We start from the raw sequence: 25,454 nt of genomic DNA, 5'->3' as shown, positions 1-25,454 counted from the left end.
CACTCACAAATAGCCCACGAAAATAAATGGGGGGGGGGGTGTTTGATGTTGGGGTTCACAGATCTGGGGGTCAATGCTTGGGGGGGGGTGGGGGGGGCTGCCCTGGACTGGGGGTGGTGCGGGGGGTCTGGGAATGGGTGCTGGGTGCTGGGTGCTGGGTGCTGGGTGCTGGTGCTGCCCCTGGTCTCCAGGTTGGGAAGGGGGCGGGGGGGGAGAATGGAGCTGGGGAAGGATGGGGAGGGATGGTGGGATGGAGGGAGGGAGGGATGGAGGGATGGAGGGATGGAGGGAGGGAGGGATGGAGGGATGGAGGGATGGATGGAGGGAGGGATGGAGGGATGGAGGGATGGAGGGATGGATGGAGGGATGGATGGAGGGAGGGATGGAGGGATGGAGGGATGGAGGGATGGAGGGAGGGATGGAGGGATGGAGGGATGGAGGGATGGATGGAGGGATGGATGGACGGATGGAGGGATGGATGGAGGGATGGATGGAGGGATGGAGGGATGGAGGGATGGAGGAAGGGATGGATGGAGGGATGGAGGAAGGGATGGATGGAGGGATGGAGGGATGGAGGGAGGGATGGAGGGGTTGCTGGATGGACGGACAGACGGATGGAGGGATGGACCTGGGGACTGCCGGTGCAGGAGGGTCGGCACACGCTGGCGGTGAACTCGCCCCTCACTCTGCAGCCACGGGGCACCTCTGCTGCACTCAGCCCCCCCCCCCCCCACCAGATCCGCCCAATTCCCCCCCCAGAGCCCCCCCCAGCCCCCCCCAGCCTCCCCGCTGCCCCGGAGCCTCCCGGGAGGCCGGTGCGGACAAAGCCCGTGTGTTACCGGCGCTGCCGCGGGGCACCGGCAAACTCGGCCAAAAATAACTCTCCGGGCTGTCGCTGGGATGGTGCAGCTCCAGCCGACACCCCCCCCCGCAGTGAGCAAACCAGCACACACCCCCCCCACACCCCCCCCCCCCCCAAAAACCTGCTTGGCACCCCCAAAATGCTGCGCAGGGCACGTCATTTGTGGGGTGAGCTCCTGCTCTGCTCCACGAGCGGCCCCCGTGCCTCAGTTTCCCCAGCTGGCAAAGGGGCGCAAAGCCCATTCGCTGGTGTATCTTTTGGGGGGGGGGGGGGGGTGTGGGGGGGGTGTGGAGGGTTTGGGGGGGGTCCCACCACCGAGCAGGTGGAGCTGCCCGTGCTCGGCCCTTGGCGGCGGCCGGCTCTGGCTGGGGATCACCCCCGGGAGCAGGGCCAGGACCTGGCTCCGGCCGCCACTTTCCACTGGAAAACGGGGCTGGGAGTAAATAACAACGCCATGGCTGCCCCCCCCCCGCCCCCCCCCCGGCCCCCTCCCCGCTTTTCGGCGAGTCGCCGCCGTCACCAGCAGCTCCCCGGCACGGCGGAGCCCGGCGGACGAGGGCGGTGGATGGAGCATCCCCCCGCGCCCCAACTCCGGGTGAGGGGCGCAGGGAGGGGGGGGGGGGCACATTCCTCAGGGTCTCCTCCACACCCCCCCCCCAAAAAAGTGCCGGAGCTCCACGCGGTTCCACCGTCACCGGCAGCCGCCAGATCTCCCGGCACAGGCGAGTGTCGAGGCATCACCCGGATGGAGCAGGTGGCCCAAAACTGGGATTTTTTTACCTCAAATTTCAACACGTAGCTCTGTCTGTCCCCCCCTCCCCAAAAAAAACCCCCAACCCCCAACCCATCCCGTTGCCTTTTGTCCCCCTTTTTCCGAATCCCGTCTCCGGGCGCGTTCCCGCTTTCCCCCCGGTTTCGGGCTCTGGAAAGGCCATCAGGGACCGGCAGGGAACCGGCCAAGGCAGCTCAGGAATTCGCCGTGGCGGGAGTGGAAGGAATGAGAGCGCCCGGCCTTAACTCTGCCCGCCCCGGGGCCACCGTCACCGCCACCGCCACCGTCACCGCCACCGTCACCGCCACTGCCACTGCCATGGCCACCACCACCGCCACCACCATCGCCACCACCACCAGCACGGCCACCGGCACGGCCACCGGCACGGCCCGGGATGTCCCTTCTCTGACACCGCTACCCAAAAGGGACGTCCCCACGCCAGGGTTGGTTTGTCCCCATCCTGATGTCACCCACCTGGGTGAATGTCCTCACCTTGATGGTGGGTGCTGGGGATGCTGTCGCCCTGATGACATCGACCAGGATGTTCTTCCCATCCTGATGCCACCACCCTGCCTTGGTGCCACCAGCCAGGGGACTTGCCGCACCTTGACGTCACCACCAAGACACCGTCCATGCCTTGATGTCACCATGAAGACACCATCCACACCTTGATGCCACCACCAAGACGCCGTCCACGCCTTGATGTCACCATGAAGACACCATCCACACCTTGATGTCACCACCAAGACACTGTCCCCACCTTGATGCCACCACCAAGATGCTGTCCATGCCTTGATGTCACCATGAAGACACCATCCACACCTTGATGCCACCACCAAGATGCTGTCCATGCCTTGATGTCACCATGAAGACACCATCCACACCTTGATGCCACCACCAAGATGCCGTCCACACCTTGATGTCACCACCAAGACACTGTCCCCACCTTGATGCCACCACCAAGATGCCGTCCACACCTTGATGTCACCACCAGGACACTGTCCCCATCCACTCTGTCCAGGGGGACTGTCCCCATCTTGATGCCACCCCTGTCGGGGATCATCCCCACTCTAATGCCACCAGCCAGGGGAACCAGCCCTACCCCGATGCCACCACCCATGGGGACGATCCCCACCTCGATGCCACGAGCCCGGGTGAGTGTCCCCAACCCGATGCCACCACCCAGGGCAAGTGTCCCCGCCGCGATGCCACCAGCCGTTGGGGACCGTCCTCACCCTGATGCCACCAGCCGGGGTGAGTGTCCCCAACCCGATGGCCTCCAGGACAAATGTCCCCCACCCTGATGCCACCACCCGGGAGCAGCATCCGGCCCCGTTCCACCGCCATCACGTGGATTTGGGACCAAACTCTTCCCAGGGGAACGAAGCCTCGTTCTCCCCGACCCCACATGGACTTTTACCCAAAAACTCCCAAACTCACCCCAAAACCTCCACTCAGAACCCCCAAACCAGCCACTTCCCCCCCCCCAAAAAAAAAAAAAACAAACCCCAAATAATTTTGCTTTTAATTTTCAAACAAGAAACTTGGGGCTCAAAAACCACTCGGAGAGGAGACGGGGAAATTCAGCTGCTGGGCTCCGGTTTGCCCCATTTCGGTCCCGGTTTGCCCCATTTCGGTCCCTTTTTGCCCCATTTCTCCCCATTTTTCAGGAGATCTCCCAAAATACCCTCGATCCCATAAAAATAGCCTCAAAACAGAGGCACTTCCTCGCCCGCCGGTCCCGACACCCGCTGTTTGCTTTACATGACCCCCCCCCTAATTTTTTTTTTCTTGAAAAAGAACGGTTTTCAGTAAAAGGGGAAAAAAAATTAAAAATGCCCTTTTTTTTTTTTTTTTTTTTTTTTTTTGATGCTGGCACCTCCCATTAACCTCAGCTCTTCCCCCAAATATTTCCCCTGGCCGGCATGGGAACGGGGAGCAGAAAGGAGCTTTGTCCCCCCCGGCGGTGGCTGCGCAGCCAGAAAAAGGACTTTTTTTTTTTTTTTTAAATTTATTTATTTATTTTTAAATTTTTTTTTTTTTTTTTTTTAATTCCTCCTCACTTGTTGCAATTTCATTTTATATTTTTACCATCAAGCTGGATGCAGCGGGGGATGTTTGGTTTCCCCCCCGCCCCAAAAATGGGGTTTAAACCCCAAATCGGTGTTGGGGGATGACAACGACACGGGACCCACCATCCTACTAGTGACCCTATTTTGGGTGAATTTGCCCCAAAAACCAAAGCTGGTTTGGGGGACAAGCAGGATGGGGTGGCGTGACCCTCCCCAAACTCCCAGCCACCTTCAGGCTCAGCACACGCCCAGCACCCCCAAACCCCCCCGTGACCCCCAACCCCCCCAGATCCCTTCTCCGGCTGGGAACCCCCCCCCCTTTCCCAGCTGATCCCGATTCACTTGAAACTCCAAAAAAAGCCTTTTTTCCCCCATTTATTTTGGGTTGGGTTTTTTTTGGGGGGGTGTTGATCACACACAGCCCCCTTCTCCACTGCCCCCCCCCCCCCAAAAAAAGGGGCTTTTCTGCGCCCAGCCCCCAGTGCAAAGGTGGGCAGGGGGCCCTGGGGATGGGGGGGGGAGGAAGATTCCGGCATTTTTGTGAGATGATGTCAAATAATTCGCCCTAGTTCAGGCCCCCCGAACCCGGCCTCTTCCTCCTCCTCCTCCTCCTCCTCGCCGAGGTTGGGATGAAAAGGCCTTTGGGGAAGGTGGAACCGCACAAAGAGCCCCTTTGAGCCTCGGCGAGGGGGGGCGAGGGCGATCGTGGTGATTTCGGGGGGGTATTTTTTTGGGGGGGGTGGGTGCAGCCACATCTGGGCAGGGTTGGGGGTCCAGCGTGTTCTGTACTGGGGGGGGGGGAGCTGCGCCCTAAAAGTTTGGGGGGGTGCGTCAAAGGCTGGGGTTTGGGAGGAGCATCCCGAATCGCAGCCATTCACACACACCCCCCTCTTTTAGGGGACATCAGCCCCCCCAAAATGTTTGGAGGAACCAAAAAAATAAAGGGGTGAAGTGACAACCCCCCACCGGACACAACCCTCCTACAAGCCAGCAGAGAATCCCCAGGGCAAAACCAGCTTCAGGGCTGGGACCCCCCCAACAGTGGGGTACCGAGAGACCCCAAAACCCTCCCTGGGCTGGGGGCAAGGGGTGGCACGTCCCCCCCCCCCCCAAAAAAAAAAGGGGACAAAGCTGCGGGTGCCGGTGCCAGGGCGGGGGGGGGATGGGGGGCACTGGCAGGCGCACGCCCCCGCTAATGAGAGCCGCGATTATCCCAAATTAATGAGGGTTGGAAAGAGGCCGGTGACGTTGGCGGGGCCGGGGGGAGGTTTCGAGGTGTCGCGGGGGGTCGGCGGGGGCCGGATAAAACCATCGCGGCGCGGGAACGGCCGCTGTGCCTCAGGTTTGGGGCCAAACCTCGTAAGTTTGGGACAGGTGATGCAAAAAGCGCTATTTTTATTTTTTTGTAATTTTTTTTATTTTGTCAAATGATGGATGAGGCCTTGAGACTCGGTTATTGGGGTGCAAATAAAGGGGGGGGGGGTTTGGGGGTGTCCCCTCCTGCCACATCGTGCCCTGGACGCTCTGCCACCGCCGTCCCTGCCTGTCCCCATCCCTGTCCCCTGACACCAAGGGCCCTAAAACAGGCAGAAGAAAGGCAAAACCCCAAATTACGGGGGGTCGGGGTCCCCGAAGGCAGAGCCCAACGGTGGCGGTGGCCGGGGGGGGCAGGATCCGTCCCCGGAGGGGGACGCCGGGTGTTTCGGGAGCTATAAATACCTCCCGCCCGCCGCCGCCCGCTCGAGGTTAAATAAACCGCCAGAAATAGAAACCCCGAGTCCGGCCCCGGTTATCAGCTCCCGCACCGCGGATCCGGGCCTGGGGGGGTCCGACCCCTCTCTGAGCCTGTCGCCCCCCCCAAATCGCCCACCTGACCCCCCCCCCCCGGGGTCGGTGCCTGATGATGTACAGGGGGTGGTTTGGGGGGGGCTGGCTGAGATATGGGGGTCACCGGCTGCTGCGGGGGGGGGACACTCACCATCTCCTGGGGACCCCCCCCGGCTGCTCATTGGACCCCAACAGCCCCCCAATAAACGGCCCCAACCCCAAAAGTGTCCATCCCGAACCCAAGAAGTGACCCCAAAAGATCCCCCCCAAAGGCAGAGCAAACGCTGTCGGGGTGCAGCCCCCCCCCCCCCCCCCCCCCCCCAGCTCTGGGATCGGGGACCCCCCCAGCAACCCCAAAACCACTCCACCTCCCAACCCCAAGGTGGTGGTGGGGGGTTCACCCCCTTTTTCCCCACTGGAACAAGACGGACGGGGGGAACAGTGAGGGATTCAGTATCCTTTGATGCTGGGTGCCCCCCCCCCCCCAAAAAAAAGGCCACCTATTTGGGGTGGCAGGGAGCCAGGGCCCCAAGCGCTGCCCCGCGGCGTCCTCCAGCCGGCACAAAGCCGCCCTCTGTGTCCCCGGCCGGAGGATGCCGGGGGGGAGAAAAAAAAGGAAAGGGAAAAAAAAAAATAAATTAAATAAATCAGGGGAAAAAAAAAAAAAAAATCCCTAAAAGCAACTTTTCTTACGGGGGCCGGCTCGAGGGTCCCGCGGCTTGAACGGAGACCGGGCTCGGGGCAGGATGGGGCCGCAGGGGGGGTTTGGGGGTTTGGGGGGGGGTTTGGTTGTTTGTTGGTTTTTTGGTTTTTTTTGAAAGGGAACGGAAAAAAAGCAGCGGGGTCGCGAGGCCTAATGAGGCACCGGGGACGGAGGGATTAGCGGGGTGAGGGGGGGGGGGATTTGTGGGGGGACCCTGGCTGGGCAGCGGGGGGCCGGGGGGTGGGCAGGGCCCGTCGTTAGGAGAAATTACAATCAGGAGTGTCGTGGAGTGTGCAGCCCCCCCCCCAACTTGAACCCAACTTGGGGACTAAAAATCGCACGGTGGTGGCATCTGGGGGGGGGACAGAGACATGTGGAGGGACAGTGTAGTGGTGTGTGTCCCCCCCCCCCCTTCCCAGCTGGGGGGCAAGAAGGGAAACTGAGTCACGCTTTGCCCCCTCCCGCAGCCGGGCTGGGGTCCTGCGGGCTGAGCCCTGGGCCCAATCCTGCATCCCCCCGGCTCTGAGCTGTGCAGCCCCCCCCCAGGTCTGGGGGGTCCCAGGCTGCTGGGGATGGGGGGGGGGATGTCCCAAATCATCCCCTGAAGTGAGCCCAGTGCCCCGGGCAATAAAAGATGGGGGGCAGGAGGAGCATCAGGATTAATTCCCCCCCCCCTTGCTGGGTTTCTAAATACCAAGAACTGGACCCAAATTGGAGCTGCCCCCCCGCCCCAAAACCCTTGAGCACCCCCACATTGGGGTGGGGAGACCCCAAAACCACCCAGAGCTTGGATGGAAACTCCTCCCCAGCCACTTTCAGGGCTCATGGTCCAACACCCCCCCACCCTCCACAGCATCTGCCCCGAGTTTTGGGGCACCTACCCCTGGTTTTGGGGTTCAAGGGGCCATGGCCCAGGGATGCACCCCCCCCCAACCCCCAAATCCGCCCCGGCACAAGGACGTCTGTGTCCGCACACGCCGTAAATCTGGGACTCGGCTTTATAGGCGCTCGCCTAATTATTTCGCCGGAGCGCCGGCAGCGAGGCGGCCGGGCTGGACAAAGTTTACCCAACAATGCGGATGCCAATCGCAACACGCGGCCGCTCGCTGCAGCCCACAAAGGGCATTTTTGTCCCCAACCGGCTTTTTTTTTTTTTTTTTTTAACGCAGCCGGGATGGATTCAACGCGGAGGGGGGTGGGAGATGGACCGACGCTTGTCACCGCGTCACCTCCTGTGCCCGAGCGGGTTTGCGGATGGGGGATGCGATTTGCCGATGCGGGTTTGGGGTGATGGGATGTCCGGGAGCGCCGGGATGCGCGGCACGCGCCATCCACGCTTGGGCATCAGGACACGGGGAAGTGCCTCCTCCCTGTTCCCTCGCCCATCCATACGGATGCTGAGCTGCTCCAGGTGTGGCCGTGGGACAGACGGTGTCACCCGAGTGTCCCCACGAGGGACCTCCCGGTGTGGGACCCTTGGGTCGGGGTCCTGCCCTTCGCTCAAGGGTCAGCAGCCCCCAAAACTGCTGCAGCCAGAGCTGAGTATTTTTGAAGGGTTTTGGTGGGGTTTTTTTGAGTATTTTTGGCTGGGTGCTTCACCCATGGGCCAACCCGTGGTGAAAAGGCACCGGAAAGGAGCCCGGCACTGAAAGCCAGAGCTCCCTCATCATCACCAGGAGCCAGGAGGAACCCCACGGCTTGGGAACCCACCTTCCCCGGAGAGAAGCCCAGGAAGGCAAGGGTTAGGCTAGGGAGCCCAGAGAGAGGTGGCCCAAGCGACCAAGAGAAGGTCCCGTCCTCACGAGCCGCAGATCAACTACTGACCCTCAGGAAGCCCGATGCCTCCACCACGGCATCGTACCGGCATGACCCCAGCCGTCTCTCGGCAATGGGTTCGCTCCCTCTTTGGCTCCACCTGCTCCAGGTCCACGTTGGAGCCGTTCGGCGCCAGCCGGAGGCAAAACTGGAACCAGCGGGGCCAGCGTGGGGTCTGGGGATGTCCCGCCAAGCCCGGCTGCTTTGAGGAGCCGGGAAAAATGGACAAGTGTGAAATTTCAGCAGATAAAACTCTTGTTTTCCTCCTTTTAGGAAGCCAGAAGGAAGCCTAGGACAGGAGGGAAGGATGGAGAAGGGTCCCCGAAGGCAGAAGGAACCACCTTGCCCCAAAAAACAAACCCGAATCTTTTCGGCAATAAGTTTTTTGACCGGTGAGTTTGCAGAGACGCTCCGCGCTCTCGCACGGAAGCGGGTCGGGGAGCATCGCTCCCAACCACCCCGGCAGCGAAGCAGCAGCATCCGGAGAAACACCGACTCCCCGTCCCGCAGCGCTGCTCCGCGCGTCCACCCCGATCCCCGCAAAATTTTGCAAGAAGCCCCCGCTAAACCCCTTCCTCGGGGGGGTGGGGGGAAAGACGGAGACCTAGGGAGATGCAAATCACACCGTGAGGGCTTCTGGAGGCATCTCAGGCTATAAAAGCTCGTTAGCAGGGAGTAAGGCAGGTAATTCCCGATTTCTAGGCACAGCTTTGGGAGCAGATGAATGGAGCATTGAGCCCCGGGGTGGGAGACAGCGACGTGGGTATTTACAGAAGCCACGTGTGTGTTTGTGAGGAATGTCAGAGACGCTAATAACTGGCTCTTTGGAAATATCGGGCAAAAAATCTTGCTCATGTCTAGGAATAAGGATACAGGAAAGGAGGAAAAAGTCAATATGACCTGAAAATCCCCAGACTGGGACGGCCAGGCAGGCTGGGCAATATGATTTATTCTATTAATAAGCCAGAAAGAAGGGCAGGAATAAATGCTGAATGCATTTTTGGTGGCCGCAGAGGGCTGGGAGCCGCGCAGCCGGGGAGGGGGGTGTGAGCCTCTTCAGGGTACCGGCACAGGCGAGGCACAAGCCGCCTTTGACGGGACCATTTTCTCCCTGGTTTTTTTGGGAGCAGGGAGCCAAGGAAAACAAGGGACTTGTTGATTTTGTTCCCGGGACATTGTAAGGGGCTCTTTCAGCCCCAAACTACTGTTCAGAGCTTCCCACGAAGCCCTAAAGCAGGTTACCAGGCTCCTGCTCACGGCTCGTTTTATTTAACGGGGAATTGCGAGACGCACGTAAAAAGAGAAGAGATAAGCAGGTATTTTTTTCTCCTCAGATCTTTACTTGCAGTAAAAGATAGAAAAAAGTAATAAATGAACTCGGTATAAAACACACAGAGGGGAGAGGGAAGGAGTACAAACCAGCTGACAAAGAACACAACCTGGCGGGAGCGAGGGGTGAAAGGGAGAATTTTGTACAAAACTACTGCTCACAGGTAGAGAAAAAAATGTATAAAATATCCCTCCCTATCTGGAGACAAAAATACAAAAGTGAACATTATTTCATTCTATACTTATACTTAAAAAGGTTTATGTACACGAGAGAAAAGAAGCAGGTTCAGCGGCTTGGGAAGTTTGTCAAACACTCGCCGCTTCCTCCCACATCGCACTTGAGAATAAATTAAAATAGTTGAAAGTATCGGCAGCGCGACCGGGGAGCCCAGAGGAGCGAGGCGCTGGGGGTAAAAGGTTCAGAAGCATGGGGACATCCCCCCCCGCAGAATCTCATTTTTGGAAGGGTTTAAGTGCTTCTGAATATCTTTCTTCTCCCCCCGTGAGCGACGGGGATGCAGCTCATCCTCAGGGCTCCTGGGAACGCGCTGGGGGATCCCTGGGGAAGCTCTTCTCGACTTGAGGATGGTGCTTTGCCTTCAACGCAACCTTTGACCTCGCGTCGGCCTTTATCCCCAGGCAAAACATGTGCAAAATATCACAGAGAGAGAGAGAGAGGAACGATTCATTCCGCTCAGCTGGGGCCCTCCGCACGAGGACAAAGGTGGCTCCTGCGAGGAGGAGGCAAAGCCAGGGCAGGGGGAAGGAAAAAAAAAAAACCAACCAACCCAACAAGAAAAAAAAAATCCAACAACCCCAACGCACACGCAGACTTTGTTCTTTGTCACTCCGGAAAAACATCTGGAAATATATACAAAACAATTCGACGGCGCATCGGCTCTACTCTACAGTTTTGTACCTGAATTTCCGTAAACAGTTGATGCTAAAGAACCGGGAGACCAACTCCTTGGGAAGGAAAATAAAATGACTCTGCGAAAGCTGCGTTCAATAAAAGTTACTGTCAGAGATCCCTCGGCTCGCGACTGCCGCCCTCGAGGGATGCCCGACCTGCCTCTCCCCCCTCCCAATCACACCATCAGCTCAAAACCAGCAGCAAAAAGCTGCAAAAAGCAGAAAAATAAAAAGCTCCTTGAATGGCCGAAGCTGCCCCCTTCCTCAAGTCTCAGCACCTGAAATTGCTTGTAAAAATAGGTCTTGAAATACAAAAAAAAAAAGAAATTAAAATAAAATAAAAAAGGCAAGTGTGCTTCTGAACGTTTCTATTGCGTATTGGTCCGTGAACAAACGGTGTTTTATCAAAAATATGATACAGAGTTCGTTTGCTGTGGATTTGAAGCCCCGGGCAGGTCCGCGCCCGCCACGGCTCGGGCTGCCGAGCAGGGCAAATCTGGGCACTTCTGATAAGAACCTCGCAAGGAAGCGGCTTTCGGCGCAACGTCATCATAACAGCTTGCGGTGGAGGATTTCCCAGGCCATTCGCTTTCGGAAATAGGGCATGTGTTGCTTTGGGTTGGAGGGAGGGGAAAAGAGAGAGAGAAGAGAAAGAAAAGGTACATCAGCATGTCACTCTCCTGGTGGAAAAATCACTTTCCCATTATTGAAAGCAGGACAGAGGATGAGATGTAGGTAATAACGTGGCTCTGATGATATTCTCTAGTAATTAGAAGGAAAATATTCATGCGTGGGATATTCCCTGGAGGCTGACATCGTTAAGTAACACTGAAGTTCCCTGGGATTCGGGCTATGATGTCCCACTTCCATTACTGCTATGAGTGGGTCCTGTTACGGGGCTGTGAGCTTTCCCAGCTCCGTGGGTGACGTGCCCCGTGGATGCGAGCCCAACAGAAGACCCAAGGACAGCTTTAGAGGAACAATTTTGCATGGTGCAAAGAACTGCTGCAGGGTCTGGCGTCAGCTCTACTCCAGGACGATGCCCCCACATGGGCCATGGGAACTTTAAACCCTCTGAGGACGAGGAAAAGGGCGTTTGGAAAAAAACGGGAATATGCCGAAGGAGTGGCACGTGGCCGCCTGTCCCCGAGCACGAGGGATGTGTCGGGGCAGGGTTTACCTGAGTGAAGTTGATGGGCTTGTCTTTGGTGATGCAGTCGGCATATTTGCAGGCAAACATCCCGCAGTCGCTGCCGTTCATCTGCTGGGGAATCTCCTTTAATGGAAAAGACACGAAACGAGATGTCATTCCCAGAGGAATCGGTCCCTACACGCTCGCTTCTAAGGATGAAGAGCTCCAAGCGAAGGAGTTCTCTCAAATGAGTCCTAACGAGGCAAGTCTGCACGGATAGGCAAATGCCGGCAGCAGCAAAGGGCGAAGATGAAGGGAAGAGGGTGAGCAGCAGGGAATTGGGGTGGCACCGGGGCACCCCCGGCTCAGGAAAGCCTCCCTGCTTCCGCCTAGGGCTGCTGGGGATCCGCAGCAGAGCAGCCTGCCGCGGCGGAGCTGGGATTTGTTCAGCCCCTGGAGTCACCATGAGAAGGCACCCGTTGGGAAAACCAGCCGGGAAAGGTGCAGCAGGGGCAAGAACAAGAGCAAGGACCACGAGAGACCGATCCCTTCTCCAAACCTCTGACCGCACAAACCTACCTGACTCTTCTTACTCAGCAACGACCAGCCATTAGCGTCGAACTCTTTCCTTTTCTTGTCAAGACTTTCCTGTTTTAAGTATTGCCTGTAGGAATAAGAGAAGAAAGAAAAGCTTGCTTAGAGGAACGGGGGAAAGCAGCCAGTACACGATAGGTCAGTTTACCTAAGGTGTCCTCTGCCGTGTTTGCAGAATTAACGCAAAATGGAAGTCCAATATTTTCGTCTCAATATTGGCCATTTAAAAAAAAAAGGGCTCTACAGACCCCGGCTTTGAGGCAGTCCAAAGAAGGACCGAGCAGAACTGAAAAACTCATCCAAAAAAAGTACCTGCCAAGCAGAGAGTCAAAACCACAAATAAACCAGCGAGAACAAATCTAATTCATCAGAGAGTGACTCACAGCAGAGAAAAACTCAGCAGCCGTGGGGCTGCCTCAACAGGCTCCAGCAAGCAGAGTGTTATACTCGGGGGGAGACCGGAGAGCTGAGCCCCAAATCCGACGGCATCCCGTGAACCGGTGCCTCGTGGCATTTGAGGATCTTTGGTAGCATAAAGGTAGACAGCAGTAAATTTATCACAACCGTAACAGCATCCCAGCAGCTCTGGAACAATCACCCTGTGTGTAGTGTTGAAAAAAAAAAAAAAACCCACCACGAAGCTCCTCTCCAGGCGGGTGGTGGGTTCAGCTCGCTGGCAGATGTCCTGGAGCTCTTCTCCCAGGTTTCCCTTCCACTCCCGCTTTGATTTCTTCTCACCACAGGGGAAGACAGACGGGAAGTGCTTTCACAGAGAGGCAGACTAGGGAAGATGAGCCTGATTTTCTCAAATAAGGCCCAAGGCTCGGAGATGGAGGGGAGGCAGCTGCGGGAAGGGCCGCAGTGCTCACTGAGATGCTTTCACAGGGATTGAGTCAAGCGGGGAGCACAAGCCGGAGAAGGAGCCAGCCGTGGTGGGGGCTGGGATGTCAAATACCTTCAGAAGCCTTCAGCAGAGGGAGAAAAGTCGCAAAGCCAGTCCCATTCCAGTCCCTACAACTGGGAAATGAGGAAAGCTCAGGGGTGCTGGCCCATCTCCTCTGCCCAAAGAGGCTTCCACCAGTTTGGCCTAAATTATACCACTGGAAGAACAGAAAAGTGGCGTTTTTTTTCCCCTGCCTCCTTGAAAAATTTTAGCAACTCTACCAAGACCATGCCCAAAGCACGCCCAAGCAACTGCCATGCATGTTCCTTTGCACGTATGAACACCCTGAACCATTCCCTTCACTGGGAAGTACGGAAAGGGAAGGGGCGTGGACACAAATTTGCCTTGAGGGAGCCCAAAGAGACGAGGCAATGGGCCCAAGATGATCTTAACGGCCCTAAAGAAGCCCTTTGCTGTTGGCAGCCAGCATCATTAAGTGACAGTGAGCTTTGCAGACACCCTCTGCTCATCTTGGTCACCAAAAAGACCAGGAAGATCTACAGAAACCATCTTCTTCATGTTTGGCATCTTCTCAAAACAGCTCTGAGGAGGCTTCTCACTGTTGGGGCTGTGATCAGAAAGTTTGGAAAGGAAAAGCAAGGGATTAGACGCTGCTGGCTCAAACAGAAGGGTCAAGAGAGCGTCTGGCACGGAGAGGGAGGCGGGTTTGGCTGCCAACACAGGGAGATGTGCCATCTTCTGGAAATCTGATCCACAAAGACTTGGCTAAATCACATCTTGCTGTTAGTAAACGCCAAAACGCGATGGGAGAAGGAGGCGATGCGACTCGCAGGTGAGCCTGGAAGATGTGGGGTCTAACTTACTGCCCTAGTGCCAGTCAGGGAACTTTTTTCCATCATAATTTTGAACATCTACTCAAAGAAAACTCTCCTGGACTGAAGAGTCCCTGAAACACCCAGGGGCTGCTGAACAAAGAGGCAGCAAAACCACCCAGCATCCTCTGGCCATGGAGACAGCCCCATCCTAGCGACTTTATCCCTAGAAAGCAGCCAGAAATAGGTTTCGCTGGATGCAAGAGTGTCAAGGAGGGCAGCGTCTCCCTCCTGGCAGTCCTCTAAGACCAGATCAGGTCCAGACAAGCGTTTTCTATCAGCCTTCATTAGCCGGATGCACGCTCCCAGCCCAGTTCCCCAGCGGAGGGTCTGCTGGCTGCCAGCGATTGCCGTAATTGCTTTCGGGAAGCTCTCTGCTTGGCCGCTTTGACTCAGCTGCAGTTTGGACAAGACAAGATTAGCAGGGGGTAAATCTCAGGGGGAAAAACAATAAAACAAAAACCTTTCACTGAGCATGAGAGGTCTCCATATCTCATCTCCAAAAATAAAACTGAATGGATGGACAAGAAAGTCCTCTCGATGAGTTCAAAATAAGGGTGAGCTGAGCCTCCGGCGCAGCGGAAGAAGGGAGCAGACTATCTGCATCACAATACAAACGTGGTGAAAACGTTAATCAATTAAACAGCCTCATTTCAATTAAAAAAAAAAAAAAATCCCAGCAATTACAGAACCTGCTTGAGTCCCCAGCTAAAAAAAGAGCAGCAGCACACAGCCCACACTGTTCTGCACGTTACAGACGGGGAGCGAAGCTGTGCAGATAAATAAGAGGACACATCAGATGAGGAACCAAGGAGTGTCTCTGCGTGAATCAGGTCTGCACATATGGAACGGGGGCGGAGAGAGGAGCCGAGCGCGAGACTCGTCTGGCAGACAGGGAAGAAATCGGTGTTGGAGCTTCAGCTGATAAAGCGATCGAGTGCAGATCAAGTTTTATCTGCAGCTACTACAAACCACCGCTGCGATGCCGACACACACGCAGCAGCCAGGAAATTTTGAGGTTTTTTTCTAGAAGAGCGAGGAAATAACCCACTATGCGCAGTTCACGTTAACTGTGACCATCACCTCTGCGGTTTCCTAAAGCAGCCTCCAGTGATCTAGCCCGCACTCGGAGGTGAGCAAACATCAGGCACGTCGTGTAGGAAATACGGCACCGGTCCCGCCTAGGAAACAACCTGAACCACCTTTTAGGAGGAGACCGAAAGAAAACGCCTTGATTTCAAATCACAAAACAACTCTGGGAAGGCAGAATTTAACTGATGAATTAAAAAAGGACCTCAAAGAGAAAAAGCTTGACATGGAATTTTTGAGCAGAATTACACGCCAAACCAAACCCTACCATGCCCAAGATGCCCCATCAAACACCACGGGCTTTTCATCTCTGTTTCCTAAACCTGAAAACGGATTTTTGCCCTCTGCAGCACAAAAACCTGACCAGGTGCCTCAGGGAATTGTTGAAATCAACTCCGCAGCATCCTGCTAAATGTCTGAAAGCCTGGAAGCAAAGGGCGTGGAAAGGTAAGCATTTCAAGCGCTGCTGCTAGCGGGAGATAAGAAGATTTCACAGGCATGACTCGCTTTGTGTGCTCTATCCCCTAAATTTTCCTCCAGCCTTGGTACACCAGAATCAAGTTTTTAACGAATTGTAACAGGTTGGTTTATGTCCGCTCTAAAACACAGACCCATCCAGTAGAGCTGAGATACGGGGAAATCCCCGCCCCCCCCAAAAAAGAGGCAGCTGTCTTAAAATCCTCTCCAGGTCTCACACCCGAGTTGTGTGAAAGCCCAGATGCCGAAATGAAGCGTGGCAGCCACCAAACCACGAACATCTGTGGTCCCTACTCACTCCTAGCCAGGCCAGCGGCCCTTGTTTTCACCAGTTACCTTCCCCGTGCCTCAGTTTCCCTCCTCTGTAAAGTCTGGCTACTGGTTCGACACTCACCACCTTTAGGAAGCTCTAAAGATTGAAAGCATGAAAGGGTCACTAACCATGAATAGGACCTCCGTCCCTTCTTCCCGGTGTGATCCTCCCACTGCATTCAACCAATAAAAGCCTCCTAAAAGGAAACAGAGGGAAAACAATTACGTCCAGGGCAATGGTGACCTGAAATCCCGGCTCTCTACCACTCACCCTGCGTGGCCGATACTCCTTGTATCCTCTGGTACTCTCTACCACCGCTTTGGGGACCTGCTTCCTCATCCCAGACCCCTAAACGAAGCACGGGCAGGACCTCTGGGTCCCCCTCTCACCTCCCAGGTGCTTCACTTCACCAGACATCTGTGGGTTTGGTTTTTGTTTTTTTTTTCCACTTAGAATCAAAGAAATTCAGGTTGAAAGGAACTGATTTCATCCAGACCATCCCTGCCCCAAGGCAGACCAGCTCTGCTTGCACCGTTCTTGAACACAGAGGCAGAAGCCACACTGCAATGGCTGCCCTGAACCATTTCTAAAGATTTTATACTTTCCCTTTTCTCCCTTTAGAGCAACATCAGAACAGCGTGGAAAGGGGAAACAGCTATTTTTACAGCTATTTAAATGAACCCGGTGCACGCAGACCGCAAAACACCTGAACTGGAAAACAAAGGTGCTAAACAGACTGGAAATGGCATTTGTCTGCTGTTTTATCATTATTCACATTCCTCAACTGAATGAGTGACACCTCCGCTGACATACTCAACCTCATGCCAGAAGACTCGGGATCAGATTCCCAAGTCGCGGTCGGAGCGAAGCTGAGACGAGAAACAGAACCGACGGCCGACCCAAGGTCAACGTGGGAGTGACAGAGGACCTGGCGACTGCGTTTTGTAAATCGCTTTGCAATCTGATTTGTATCGAGCCTGACGGCCCTACGTGACCAGGGACCTTAGAAAAGAGGGGTGTTTTCACCCCTGCCCAGAGAGTAGCTCATTTTTATCACACTCTGTTCAGGAGCAGCTTCCAAATATGGGAAAACAGCTCTGGATTTGCCATGCAAGCTTCTCTCTTCTACAAGAGCTCACTGCTCCCTTCCGGAGCATCGCTCAGGACGTGAAAACCAAGACCTCCTCTGTGGTTTGAACCCAGGAAGAACAATGTTCACCCAGCTCTGGTTTGGAGGTACGGCACGTAACTCAGTACTGAAGAGACCCATGCAAATCTTTATCCACGGCCTGATGCAAGAGAGACGCCCGCCCTACCTATACCATCACGTTCTCCACAATCTTCTTCTCGAAACAGAGCTACTGAGCTGATCTTTGCCACAGGCGGGAAAAGCTCCCACCTGGAGGAAGGAGACGCCATTTCTTCAAGCAGCTGCAGGACAAGCAAGGATCCCAATCCCTCAGGGTCCAAGAAGCTCTTTTCTCTTTTCCTCCTCAAGATGACGCCCAAGATGACTCTAAGACTGGTAAAGCCTGATGTCCTTAAAAGATTGAGTCTGAAACTCGTCTACACCCACAAAGGTAACACCAGCCTCACCCCACATCTTCTAGGAGGAGAAGACAGGGCCTCGGCACAGGACTCTCTCGCAGTCCAGCTTTGTAACTGCGGACCGCAGCAGCAACGGGCGGTGCAACACGAAGCGTGAAATCCCCCTTTCAGGACCCAGAAGGGTTGTTGCTTCCAGAGCAAGGCAAGAAGCTGTTTGATTTTGAAACAAGCACAACTCAAACAAGCGTTACTCACAACAGTATCCTGCAGGCCTCGCTGTTTATTCCACCCATGGAGTCATAATAGGTGATGGTTTTTTTCCTGAAGTCTACAACCTACACAAAGAGAGATTCGTTAGTAACGCGCAACACAAGGAGCTCATCTCTTTGCCAGGACGCGTGCTCTGCCGATAGACAGAAGTAAGTTCAGACCATTTGACAGCAGAGAAGGATTTCAGAGGACATGTAACATCCTCGGCACAGCCCTCCCCAAAATCCCCCCCTTGCTGCTGTGTTATTTAAGCACTTGAATCTCTAAAGTGGGTAAAACACAAGAGCACTGTGTTAGCCTCATTGTTAAAGCCGCAGACAGATGAGTTTACAGGGGCTTTGTTCCCCCCCAGGTGTTTTTTCTGGGCCCCATGCCCCATTTTCACACCACCGCCCGCTCAAGAATCACCCTTCTGGGCAGCTTAACAGCTCCGCAAGGAGGTTTGAGCTAGGAAGGCTGACACAGGCTCAAAAACCACGCGGGATCTGTGACTGCACAGGTGCCAGCAGCCAAGAGAAGGGATGGAACAAATCAGGGGCGGGAGGCAGAGAAAGCCAGGCGGTATCTGTCATCTACATCTCTCCAAAAAGATCCCGTGGCAACGTCTCTAAAGGTGAGTTTGTGGGAACGTGGAAACAAGATCTTTCTCCGGAGAATAAGCTGGCCTAACGGGACCTTCGCAGCTGTCTAGTTTTTCTTTAAAGACTAAAAACACACCCAAAAGTTGCAGCTATCTTTTTACTCACTCTAAACTTCGATTTTACCCACAAACACAAAATTTTCCACCAACGATAACCACACCACTCCAAAGCCATGAAATTTTAGCCATAGCCAGGTGGATTTTAGGACAACCTGCTCCAGCTACGCTCTACTGTGAATAACTACAGCACTCACTGCTAGGCACCAATGCACTCCCAGATGAATAGGCACCAAGAGGAGATCCACAGAGAAGATATCCACTTTTTTAGTCCACCGTTTCACAGCTTGGTACCCCGCTGTTTTTAATTTGGTAAAGAAGAAAGTATTGAAGGCATGAACTGCCGGTAAACCCTTCTCTTTGCTTCGCTCCATCAACAAGTTCATGTAGAAATTAATTATCTGGGAAAAGAAAAAGCATCCGGGACACGTTAGAGTGTTGACATTTCTGCATAAGGCGCTCTGCCCCTGTGCAAAATTAGGTAAGGAATTGGTTTTGACTCCACCCGTCCCTCTGAAGACCAGACCTGTCCCCAGGGAGGGATTTACAGTAGCTCAACAAGCCTTAAAACCCTCAAAAATCCAGAATGATTTAGGAATGCAGTCTTCTACATTTAAGATTTACTTTTTTCCCCCCCCCCGGTTGTGCCCATGCTCAGTCCCACTCCTCCCATTATCATTATTTCTCCAAGCACCTGCTTTGTACAGGGGTTTCCCCAAGGATTAACTGCTCCAGAGTGTGAAGCACAGCCCACACCTACTACTCACAGCGACTTCTTTCAGCGCAGAGAAGGCAGAAACGTCTGTTCACTTTAATTTGCCAAAAAAACCCCCATCTTAACAGCCCGAGGTAGACTCCTCACCTCATCGTTGAGCCAGTTCAGGTTATTGAGGGTCTGAATGTCTTTCCGAGTGATTGTTAACCGAAAAGCTTCACTGAGGACCTCGTCCTGGTTCCCACCTCGAAATACGTTCTTTATTTCCTTCTCCATTTCCTGCAAGGAGGAGCACAGACAGCGTAGGAAGGAAAAGTTCCTGCTACCCCCATCACAAAGGCTGGATTCAATCTCCGGCTTATTCTTTGCTCCTCAACTTGCTACAAAACGTACGTGAGAAAAGGGAACAGCTATCTGTCTCTACGCACAGATTGTAGGAAATCCCACTCGTATTTAGATCTTTTACACACACAAACATCTGTTTGCGGACACTAGACCCAAGCAGATATACCTCGGTGATTTCGGGGAACTCCTCTTCACTGTCAGCTGACTTGGCATCCTCCTTCTCTTCCGGGACCACCGTGACGGGGATCTCCTTCTCAAGGGGCACGCGAAGATTTAAATCCACCAGATCCTGCACCGAGTGTTCCTGTTCCTGCAACCGCTGAGGGACAGACCTTTGGATTAGGTGGTGTCCAAGGGCACTACGTGGGGGCCAGCTGTGCCCGAAAAGGACACGGAGGGGAAGCATTCACCCTGGTCATAACACTACTGAGCCCCCGCTGTGGGAATGGGAAGCAACAAAGACACCAGACCCCAAATAAATCAATTTTTGTCTTTTTTTTTTTCATTGCCAATTTTCTTTTTATTCTCTGGTTTAACATTTGGACTCGCAAAGACCGTTCTTTCGGTAACCTGGCTTTGTCACCTGGCTTTGCAGCTGTAAGGCCAATGCTTTCTGCTCTTCAATTTGCCGCCACCTCTCCCGAGCTCGCGAATCGTAGACGCTGGTCCTGAAAAGCACAGTTTATGTGAACAAATCAGCGTTTATTTCTACACGTGAACGCTCCTGACAGGAGAAAAAAAGAGGAAAAAAAACCCCATGTACTTACAGTTCTTTGATCCAGAGCTCTGCCTGGAAGAACGGAAGGCTAGAAAGTAGGAAAAAGAGAGAGGTGTAAGCGGTCTCCTTCACACGGGAGAGTAAGTAATTGCCTGAAAAGTGATTTGTAAGTATTATCTGAGGACAGCCCTACTGCTGGAGCCACAGAAAGATCTGCCAGGATTTGCAGCCAGGGCTCAAGAAAGAGGTTTGATATGTTCCTGTCACTGCAGCAAACCTCTCTCTCTTCACGAGACATTCAGAAAGGCACCGGTCACCTTTTACTCTGCATTCCCACCTCTCCACGGAATTAAAAAAACGAGCTAACGTAACCCACCCCTCCCTCCAGATACCATTTTACAGCCTCTTACCTTGGTGCTGGGGTTCTGGAATCTTTTACCTTGAGCAAAATGACAGAGTCTGACCCTAAAGAGAGTAAAGTTTATGGAATGTTGTTACCTTCACAATTATCACCTGCTTCCTCAACTGCTGCAGGAGTCCAAACACAGAGAGGGAGGGGGAAAAAGCGGGTTTTCCGCAAATATTTAAGTCAATTGCTGGGTTTGGGGGCTTCATTTTGGGTTTGGTTTTTGGTTAATTTGAGTGTTTTGGGTTTTTTTACCTTCAGATTGCATGTTAGATGCTGGTGGATTTTCTTGCTGATGCTGGGCTGTGGAGTTACTGGACTCAAAGATATTGGAGGGATAGCTGGGGGGAGAGTAGAGCGACGGTTTGCGTGACGGCTGCTCCTGTGTTCTGAGAACGCTGGTTGCTGATCTGGCTGGCACAAGGCTGTGAGATTCAAACAGCTTTGAGTTCTTGCTGGGAGTTTCTTTCACTACAGTTTTGCTGGAATTGGAACATCTGGACCTAGGAAGAACAGAAAATAAGTTCCCAGAGAAAACAGGCGATACCATTGGCTGGGGAAGAGCATTTTATATACTCACAGGTGGAAGGGGAACAGCGAAGAGGGTTTGGACGTGGAAAATTGTTTTCCTGTGACCATCTGAAGCAACTGCCTGTAGATCTCTCGCTCTTCCTCTCGCACGGTCTGCAGGGAAACAACCAGATACGTCTAGCCAACATGATTTCGACAAACACACCCTGTCTAGCAAGCAGATATACACAAAACAGAGATTTTATGGGCGCAGGCAGATCTGGGGGGGTGTGTGTGTGTGTGTGTCTCAACGAATTCCACCATCAGCCTGGATCAGACTGACTACGGGAGCGAATCCAGAGCGAGACAGTTGGTCAAAGCCACCTCAAGCACTTGGCGGTGCCCAAAACAGATGTCCTCAGAAATAACCACCCACTAAACGATCCCCCAGCCTTTTCTTTACCTCTTCCGCCGTGCTGATGAACCGCCGGGGAGTTTTCTTGGGGCTAAGCAGGCTGCGGCGACAAGGACCGCTCCAGGAAGGACTCTGAGCCGGTTTGATCGGAAAAGCCGACGCATGGCAATGGTGGTTGGATTTTCCTACAAAACTGTTGGACGTCCCACTGCGAGGAGAGAAAGAAACGCTCTTGGTTGACTTTATGCTCATTTAAATCTGTAATCTCATTCTCCCCCATCCCCAAACCCAGCCAAGAAGCAGGCTACCCGCTTTTGATTGGAAATTAGCATTTTGTTTGCATTTTAAGAACCATCTCAGAGCTGAAGGCTGGTTTTCTCCCGTCGGCTTGAGCCGAAACCATTCCCAAGTCCTGTGTGGCCAAACAGATGCCACCAGGTGGCACTGCGAGTCCGAGGAGCCACAGCCTGGAAAACCCTGGCCAGACCCTTCCCGCCAGATCCACCGGCTCCCGCTTCCATCCACGCACCACAAAATGGCTGAACCTTGCCCGCAGACACCGCTCTCGGCATTTTTATTTATTCTGTTTATGGGTAAGAGCAGACACCTTCCCTTCCCATGCTCGGGCTCACCTAACAGCCCATGGAAAAAAAGATAATACACCGGTCGATTTGGCGTTTCTTACGTTGAAATTATTTTTCCTTATTTGCAAACAAATGTTGGCCACTGCGGGGATTTTCAGGAATAATAAAGACTTGACCCGGTCTGGCAAGGTCTGAAGCTGCAAAAATAGCTCCTGCACCCAGCGCCGCATGCACTAACCACCAGGTTTTCATCACGATGACGTACTATTTCTCCCCTGATTTCCCTGCGGTGTAACAACGTTCCCATCCCAATACACCGACACACACCAAATCGCTCCACTACACCACCAGCTTCGGGAAGAGACAGGTTCCTCCACGCTGCACGCTACTTTTACTCTCAAAACCCACGCTCACACCCTTTATCCTTGCCACAGGGTGGTTCTAAACACCAAAAGGCACCTACAGACCCAGCCGACCTCGACCCACGGAATTATTCCCACCCTGAATTCACGTAGGTAAAATCCCCACCTGAAGCTCCCCCGGGAGGGTTAAACGCGGAAGGGGAGCTGTACGTACCTGGGGTTTTTACGAGCTTCAAGGTAAGAGCCTCGGCTCACCCGCGGTTTCTGCGGCACAGAGCCCAGAGGGGGAACCAAACCCCTCCACTGCCCGTTGGCACTGGGGCCGAAGGCTCGAGGCTCCCCTGTCGCCCGGTAGCTCTCGGGGCAGGGGACTTCTGCGGGGGAGAAACACGGCAGCAGTCGATAAAAAGCCACATCTGCCTCCTCAAGCTGCTGGGGAGGAAAATCAGCCAAAAAAGTGACATTCTCGGGCAGAAAACGATGTCTTACCTGGGCTGTAATTGAGAGCGCAGGATGCGTTTCCAGCGGGGCAGGCGAAACCGCTGATCTTGTTGGGTAAAAACTGCGTGAAAAAGTTGGCAGGTTGTTATCAGAAGACAGCACGGCTCAATCCTAAACCCCAGGAGGGGTACAACTACGGGGGGACGCGCCAGGTTACAGCTCCTCCCTAATTGCATCATTACAAATTAACGATTCCTGAAGCAGACTGGTGTAACAGCACACCAGTGCTGGTCTGACAACGCAGCCAAAGACTCGCTCTCCCGTCCCCTCCGACGATGAGAAAATAAAACCCCCAAACACTGATTTCATCTTTCTTCGGGGCAAAAATTATCAGCTTCACAGCTACGCTGGCGCTGCTGACTTGTCGGGACACGACTGCAGCGGGGAGATACGTGCACACACGTGCCAAGGCCGTAAGCCGAGCACGCCCACGCGTGGGTTTACCATCCACGGGCAGACTCCACACGTGATTTATGGTTTTACACGCCCGTCGGTACGTGGCAAGCGGGGCTCTGGCAGCATTGGGTGTTACCGAGATGGGGTTTGGGGGATGCTGCGCAGAGAGACCCTGCCCACGGGTGCCTCCAGCCCACGGGGGTACCCACACGAAGGGGAAAAGGGAGGAAGAGAAGCCACCGGTCCCCAAACCCACATCGTTTTCCCCCCCAGAGAGTGACCCCGGGGGAACTCGTGCGCTGCAGTGACGCCGAGGATCACCCGGTCTCCGCACCTCGCTGTCCGGCTGGGAGAGCGGATCCCGCAGGCCGGTGCGCGAGGGCAGGGGAAAGGCCTTGAACACGGAGCCGTGGTTGGGCCGCGCCGCGTCCCGGGCCTCCATCCTCATGGGCTCCGCGGCCGCATCGGAGGAAGAAGAGCCCCCGTTGAGCCTCCCTGGAGACAGCAGAGGAGAAGCGGCGGAGCAGTGTCTATCCCGAGGGGTCGGGCCGGCTCCGAGAGCAGCGGGAGAGCACGGGCGGCTCCGATTTTTCCTTCTAAAAACGAACATAATGAAAAAAAAGTCAGGGAAAAGCAGGGCCCCGCCGGTCAGGGCCCGAGGCGCGCTGGTGGCGGACCCGGGGGCCGCGCCGGGCAGAGGGAGCGGTTGGCGGTACCGGCCGAGGCTCCCGGCGTTTACCCCTGAGGCGGTCCCGCTGCCCCGCACACGCTGCGCTCGGGGCGGGGGGGGGGGGGGGGGGGGCGGTTCGCCGCTCCGGAGGCACCTGCCGGGGCAGGCCGAGGCTGAGGCCCGCTGAGGCCCGCCGCTGAGGCCCTCCGCCGCCGCTGCCGCCCCCCGGCCCGACCCGGCCCGGCCCCGCCGCCCTACCGGAAACGGAAGCGTCCCGAGAGCGCGCGCGCCTTTCCCGGGCTCGGTGGCGGCTGCCGGCAACGAGGCGGACGGAAGCGGAAGTGGACGCCGGCCGCGGCGACGCCGGAAGTGACGCCAGAGAGAGGCGGCGAGGTGGCCGAAATGCGCATGCGCCGTGCGTGAGTGGACGGGAGAAGAGGTGGCCCCCTGGCGGCGCGGAGGTCCGGGGGATGTCACCCTGTAGGAGGTGTCACCCTACAGCGGGTCACCCTACGGGGGCGTCACCCTATGGGGGTGTCACCCTATGGGGGTGTCACCCTACGGGGGTGTCACCCTACAGCGGGTCACCCTACGGGGGCATCACCCTATGGGGCTGTCACCCTACGGGGGTGTCACCCTACAGCGGGTCACCCTACGGGGCTGTCACCCTATGGGGCTGTCACCCTACGGGGGCATCACCCTATGGGGGGGTTACCCTACAGCGGGTCACCCTACGGGGGTGTCACCCTATGGGGGGCGTTGTGGGGTGGTGTCACCCTACAGGGTGTCACCCTATGGGGGCTCACACCGTGGGGCTGTCTCGCTCCCTGTGTGTCCCCCCGTGGGGCAGCCGGTCCCTACAGCCGGTCCCAGTACTGCTGCTCTCTGCAAGCCCCATCCTGTTACAGGCGGTTGCAGCACAGCTGATCCCATTACACCCTGTCCCTGTGGGTGCTCCCGTTACAGCCAATCCCATTATAGCCCATCAATCCCGTTACAGCCGATCCCATTACAGCCCACTGATCCCATCACAGGAAATCCCTACAGCCGATCCCATTACAGCCAATCCCATTACAGCCGATCCCATTACAGCTGAGCCCTGTGGGTCCTCCCATTACAGCCGATCCCGTTACAGCCGATCCCTGTGGGTGCTCCCGTTACAGCCGATCCCGTTACAGCCGATCCCTATAGCCGATCCCTGTGGGTGCTCCCATTACAGCCAATCCCATTACAGCCCATCAATCCCGTTACAGCCGATCCCTACAGCCAATCCCTGTGGGTGCTCCCGTTACAGCCGATCCCATTACAGCCACTCCCATTACAGCCCATCCTTACAGCCGATCCCTGTGGGTGCTCCCATTACAGCCGATCCCATTACAGCCGCTCCCGTTACAGCCAATCCCGTTACAGCCGATCCCGTTACAGCCGATCCCTGTGGGTGCTCCCGTTACAGCCAATCCCGTTACAGCCGATCCCGTTACAGCCGATCCCATTACAGCCGATCCCTGTGGGTGCTCCCGTTACAGCCGATCCCATTACAGCCGATCCCATTACAGCCGATCCCTGTGGGTGCTCCCATTACAGCCAATCCCATTACAGCCGATCCCGTTACAGCCGATCCCGTCACAGCCGATCCCTGTGGGT

The 25,454-nt window shown here is 55.2% G+C and overlaps 1 protein-coding gene across 5 annotated transcripts; it reads right to left on the bottom strand.

Annotated features, from left to right (window-relative positions):
• Positions 1-9,370: 9,370 nt before the first annotated feature.
• Positions 9,371-24,235, bottom strand: SENP1 (SUMO specific peptidase 1). Of its 5 annotated transcripts, XR_012832694.1 has the most exons (18): positions 24,069-24,235; positions 23,475-23,736; positions 22,733-22,805; positions 22,458-22,617; positions 21,346-21,505; positions 20,953-21,056; positions 20,628-20,875; positions 20,377-20,431; positions 20,016-20,054; positions 19,832-19,916; positions 19,415-19,567; positions 19,051-19,182; positions 18,386-18,589; positions 17,477-17,556; positions 15,802-15,869; positions 12,004-12,088; positions 11,473-11,568; positions 9,371-10,904 (listed from the first exon to the last, which is right to left on the bottom strand). XR_012832694.1 is itself a non-coding variant. In XM_075737631.1 (17 exons), exons 1-17 carry the CDS (start codon positions 24,218-24,220, stop codon positions 10,842-10,844), a joined length of 2,151 nt encoding a protein of 716 aa, XP_075593746.1. In that variant the 5' UTR covers positions 24,221-24,235; the 3' UTR covers positions 9,371-10,841. The 5 variants fall into 5 exon arrangements, 4 of the variants coding, with proteins under 4 accessions (XP_075593746.1, XP_075593748.1, XP_075593749.1 ...); XM_075737631.1 differs by lacking the exon at positions 15,802-15,869; XM_075737633.1 differs by lacking the exons at positions 15,802-15,869; positions 24,069-24,235 and adding an exon at positions 23,857-24,058 and having other exon boundaries at positions 10,705-10,904.
• Between the last annotated feature and the right edge of the window lie 1,219 nt (positions 24,236-25,454).

This window comes from Balearica regulorum, chromosome 29, assembly GCF_011004875.1.
Source record: "Balearica regulorum gibbericeps isolate bBalReg1 chromosome 29, bBalReg1.pri, whole genome shotgun sequence".
In the NCBI taxonomy this organism is placed as follows: domain Eukaryota; kingdom Metazoa; phylum Chordata; class Aves; order Gruiformes; family Gruidae; genus Balearica; species Balearica regulorum.
This window is presented reverse-complemented; position numbering and strand designations above follow the sequence as displayed.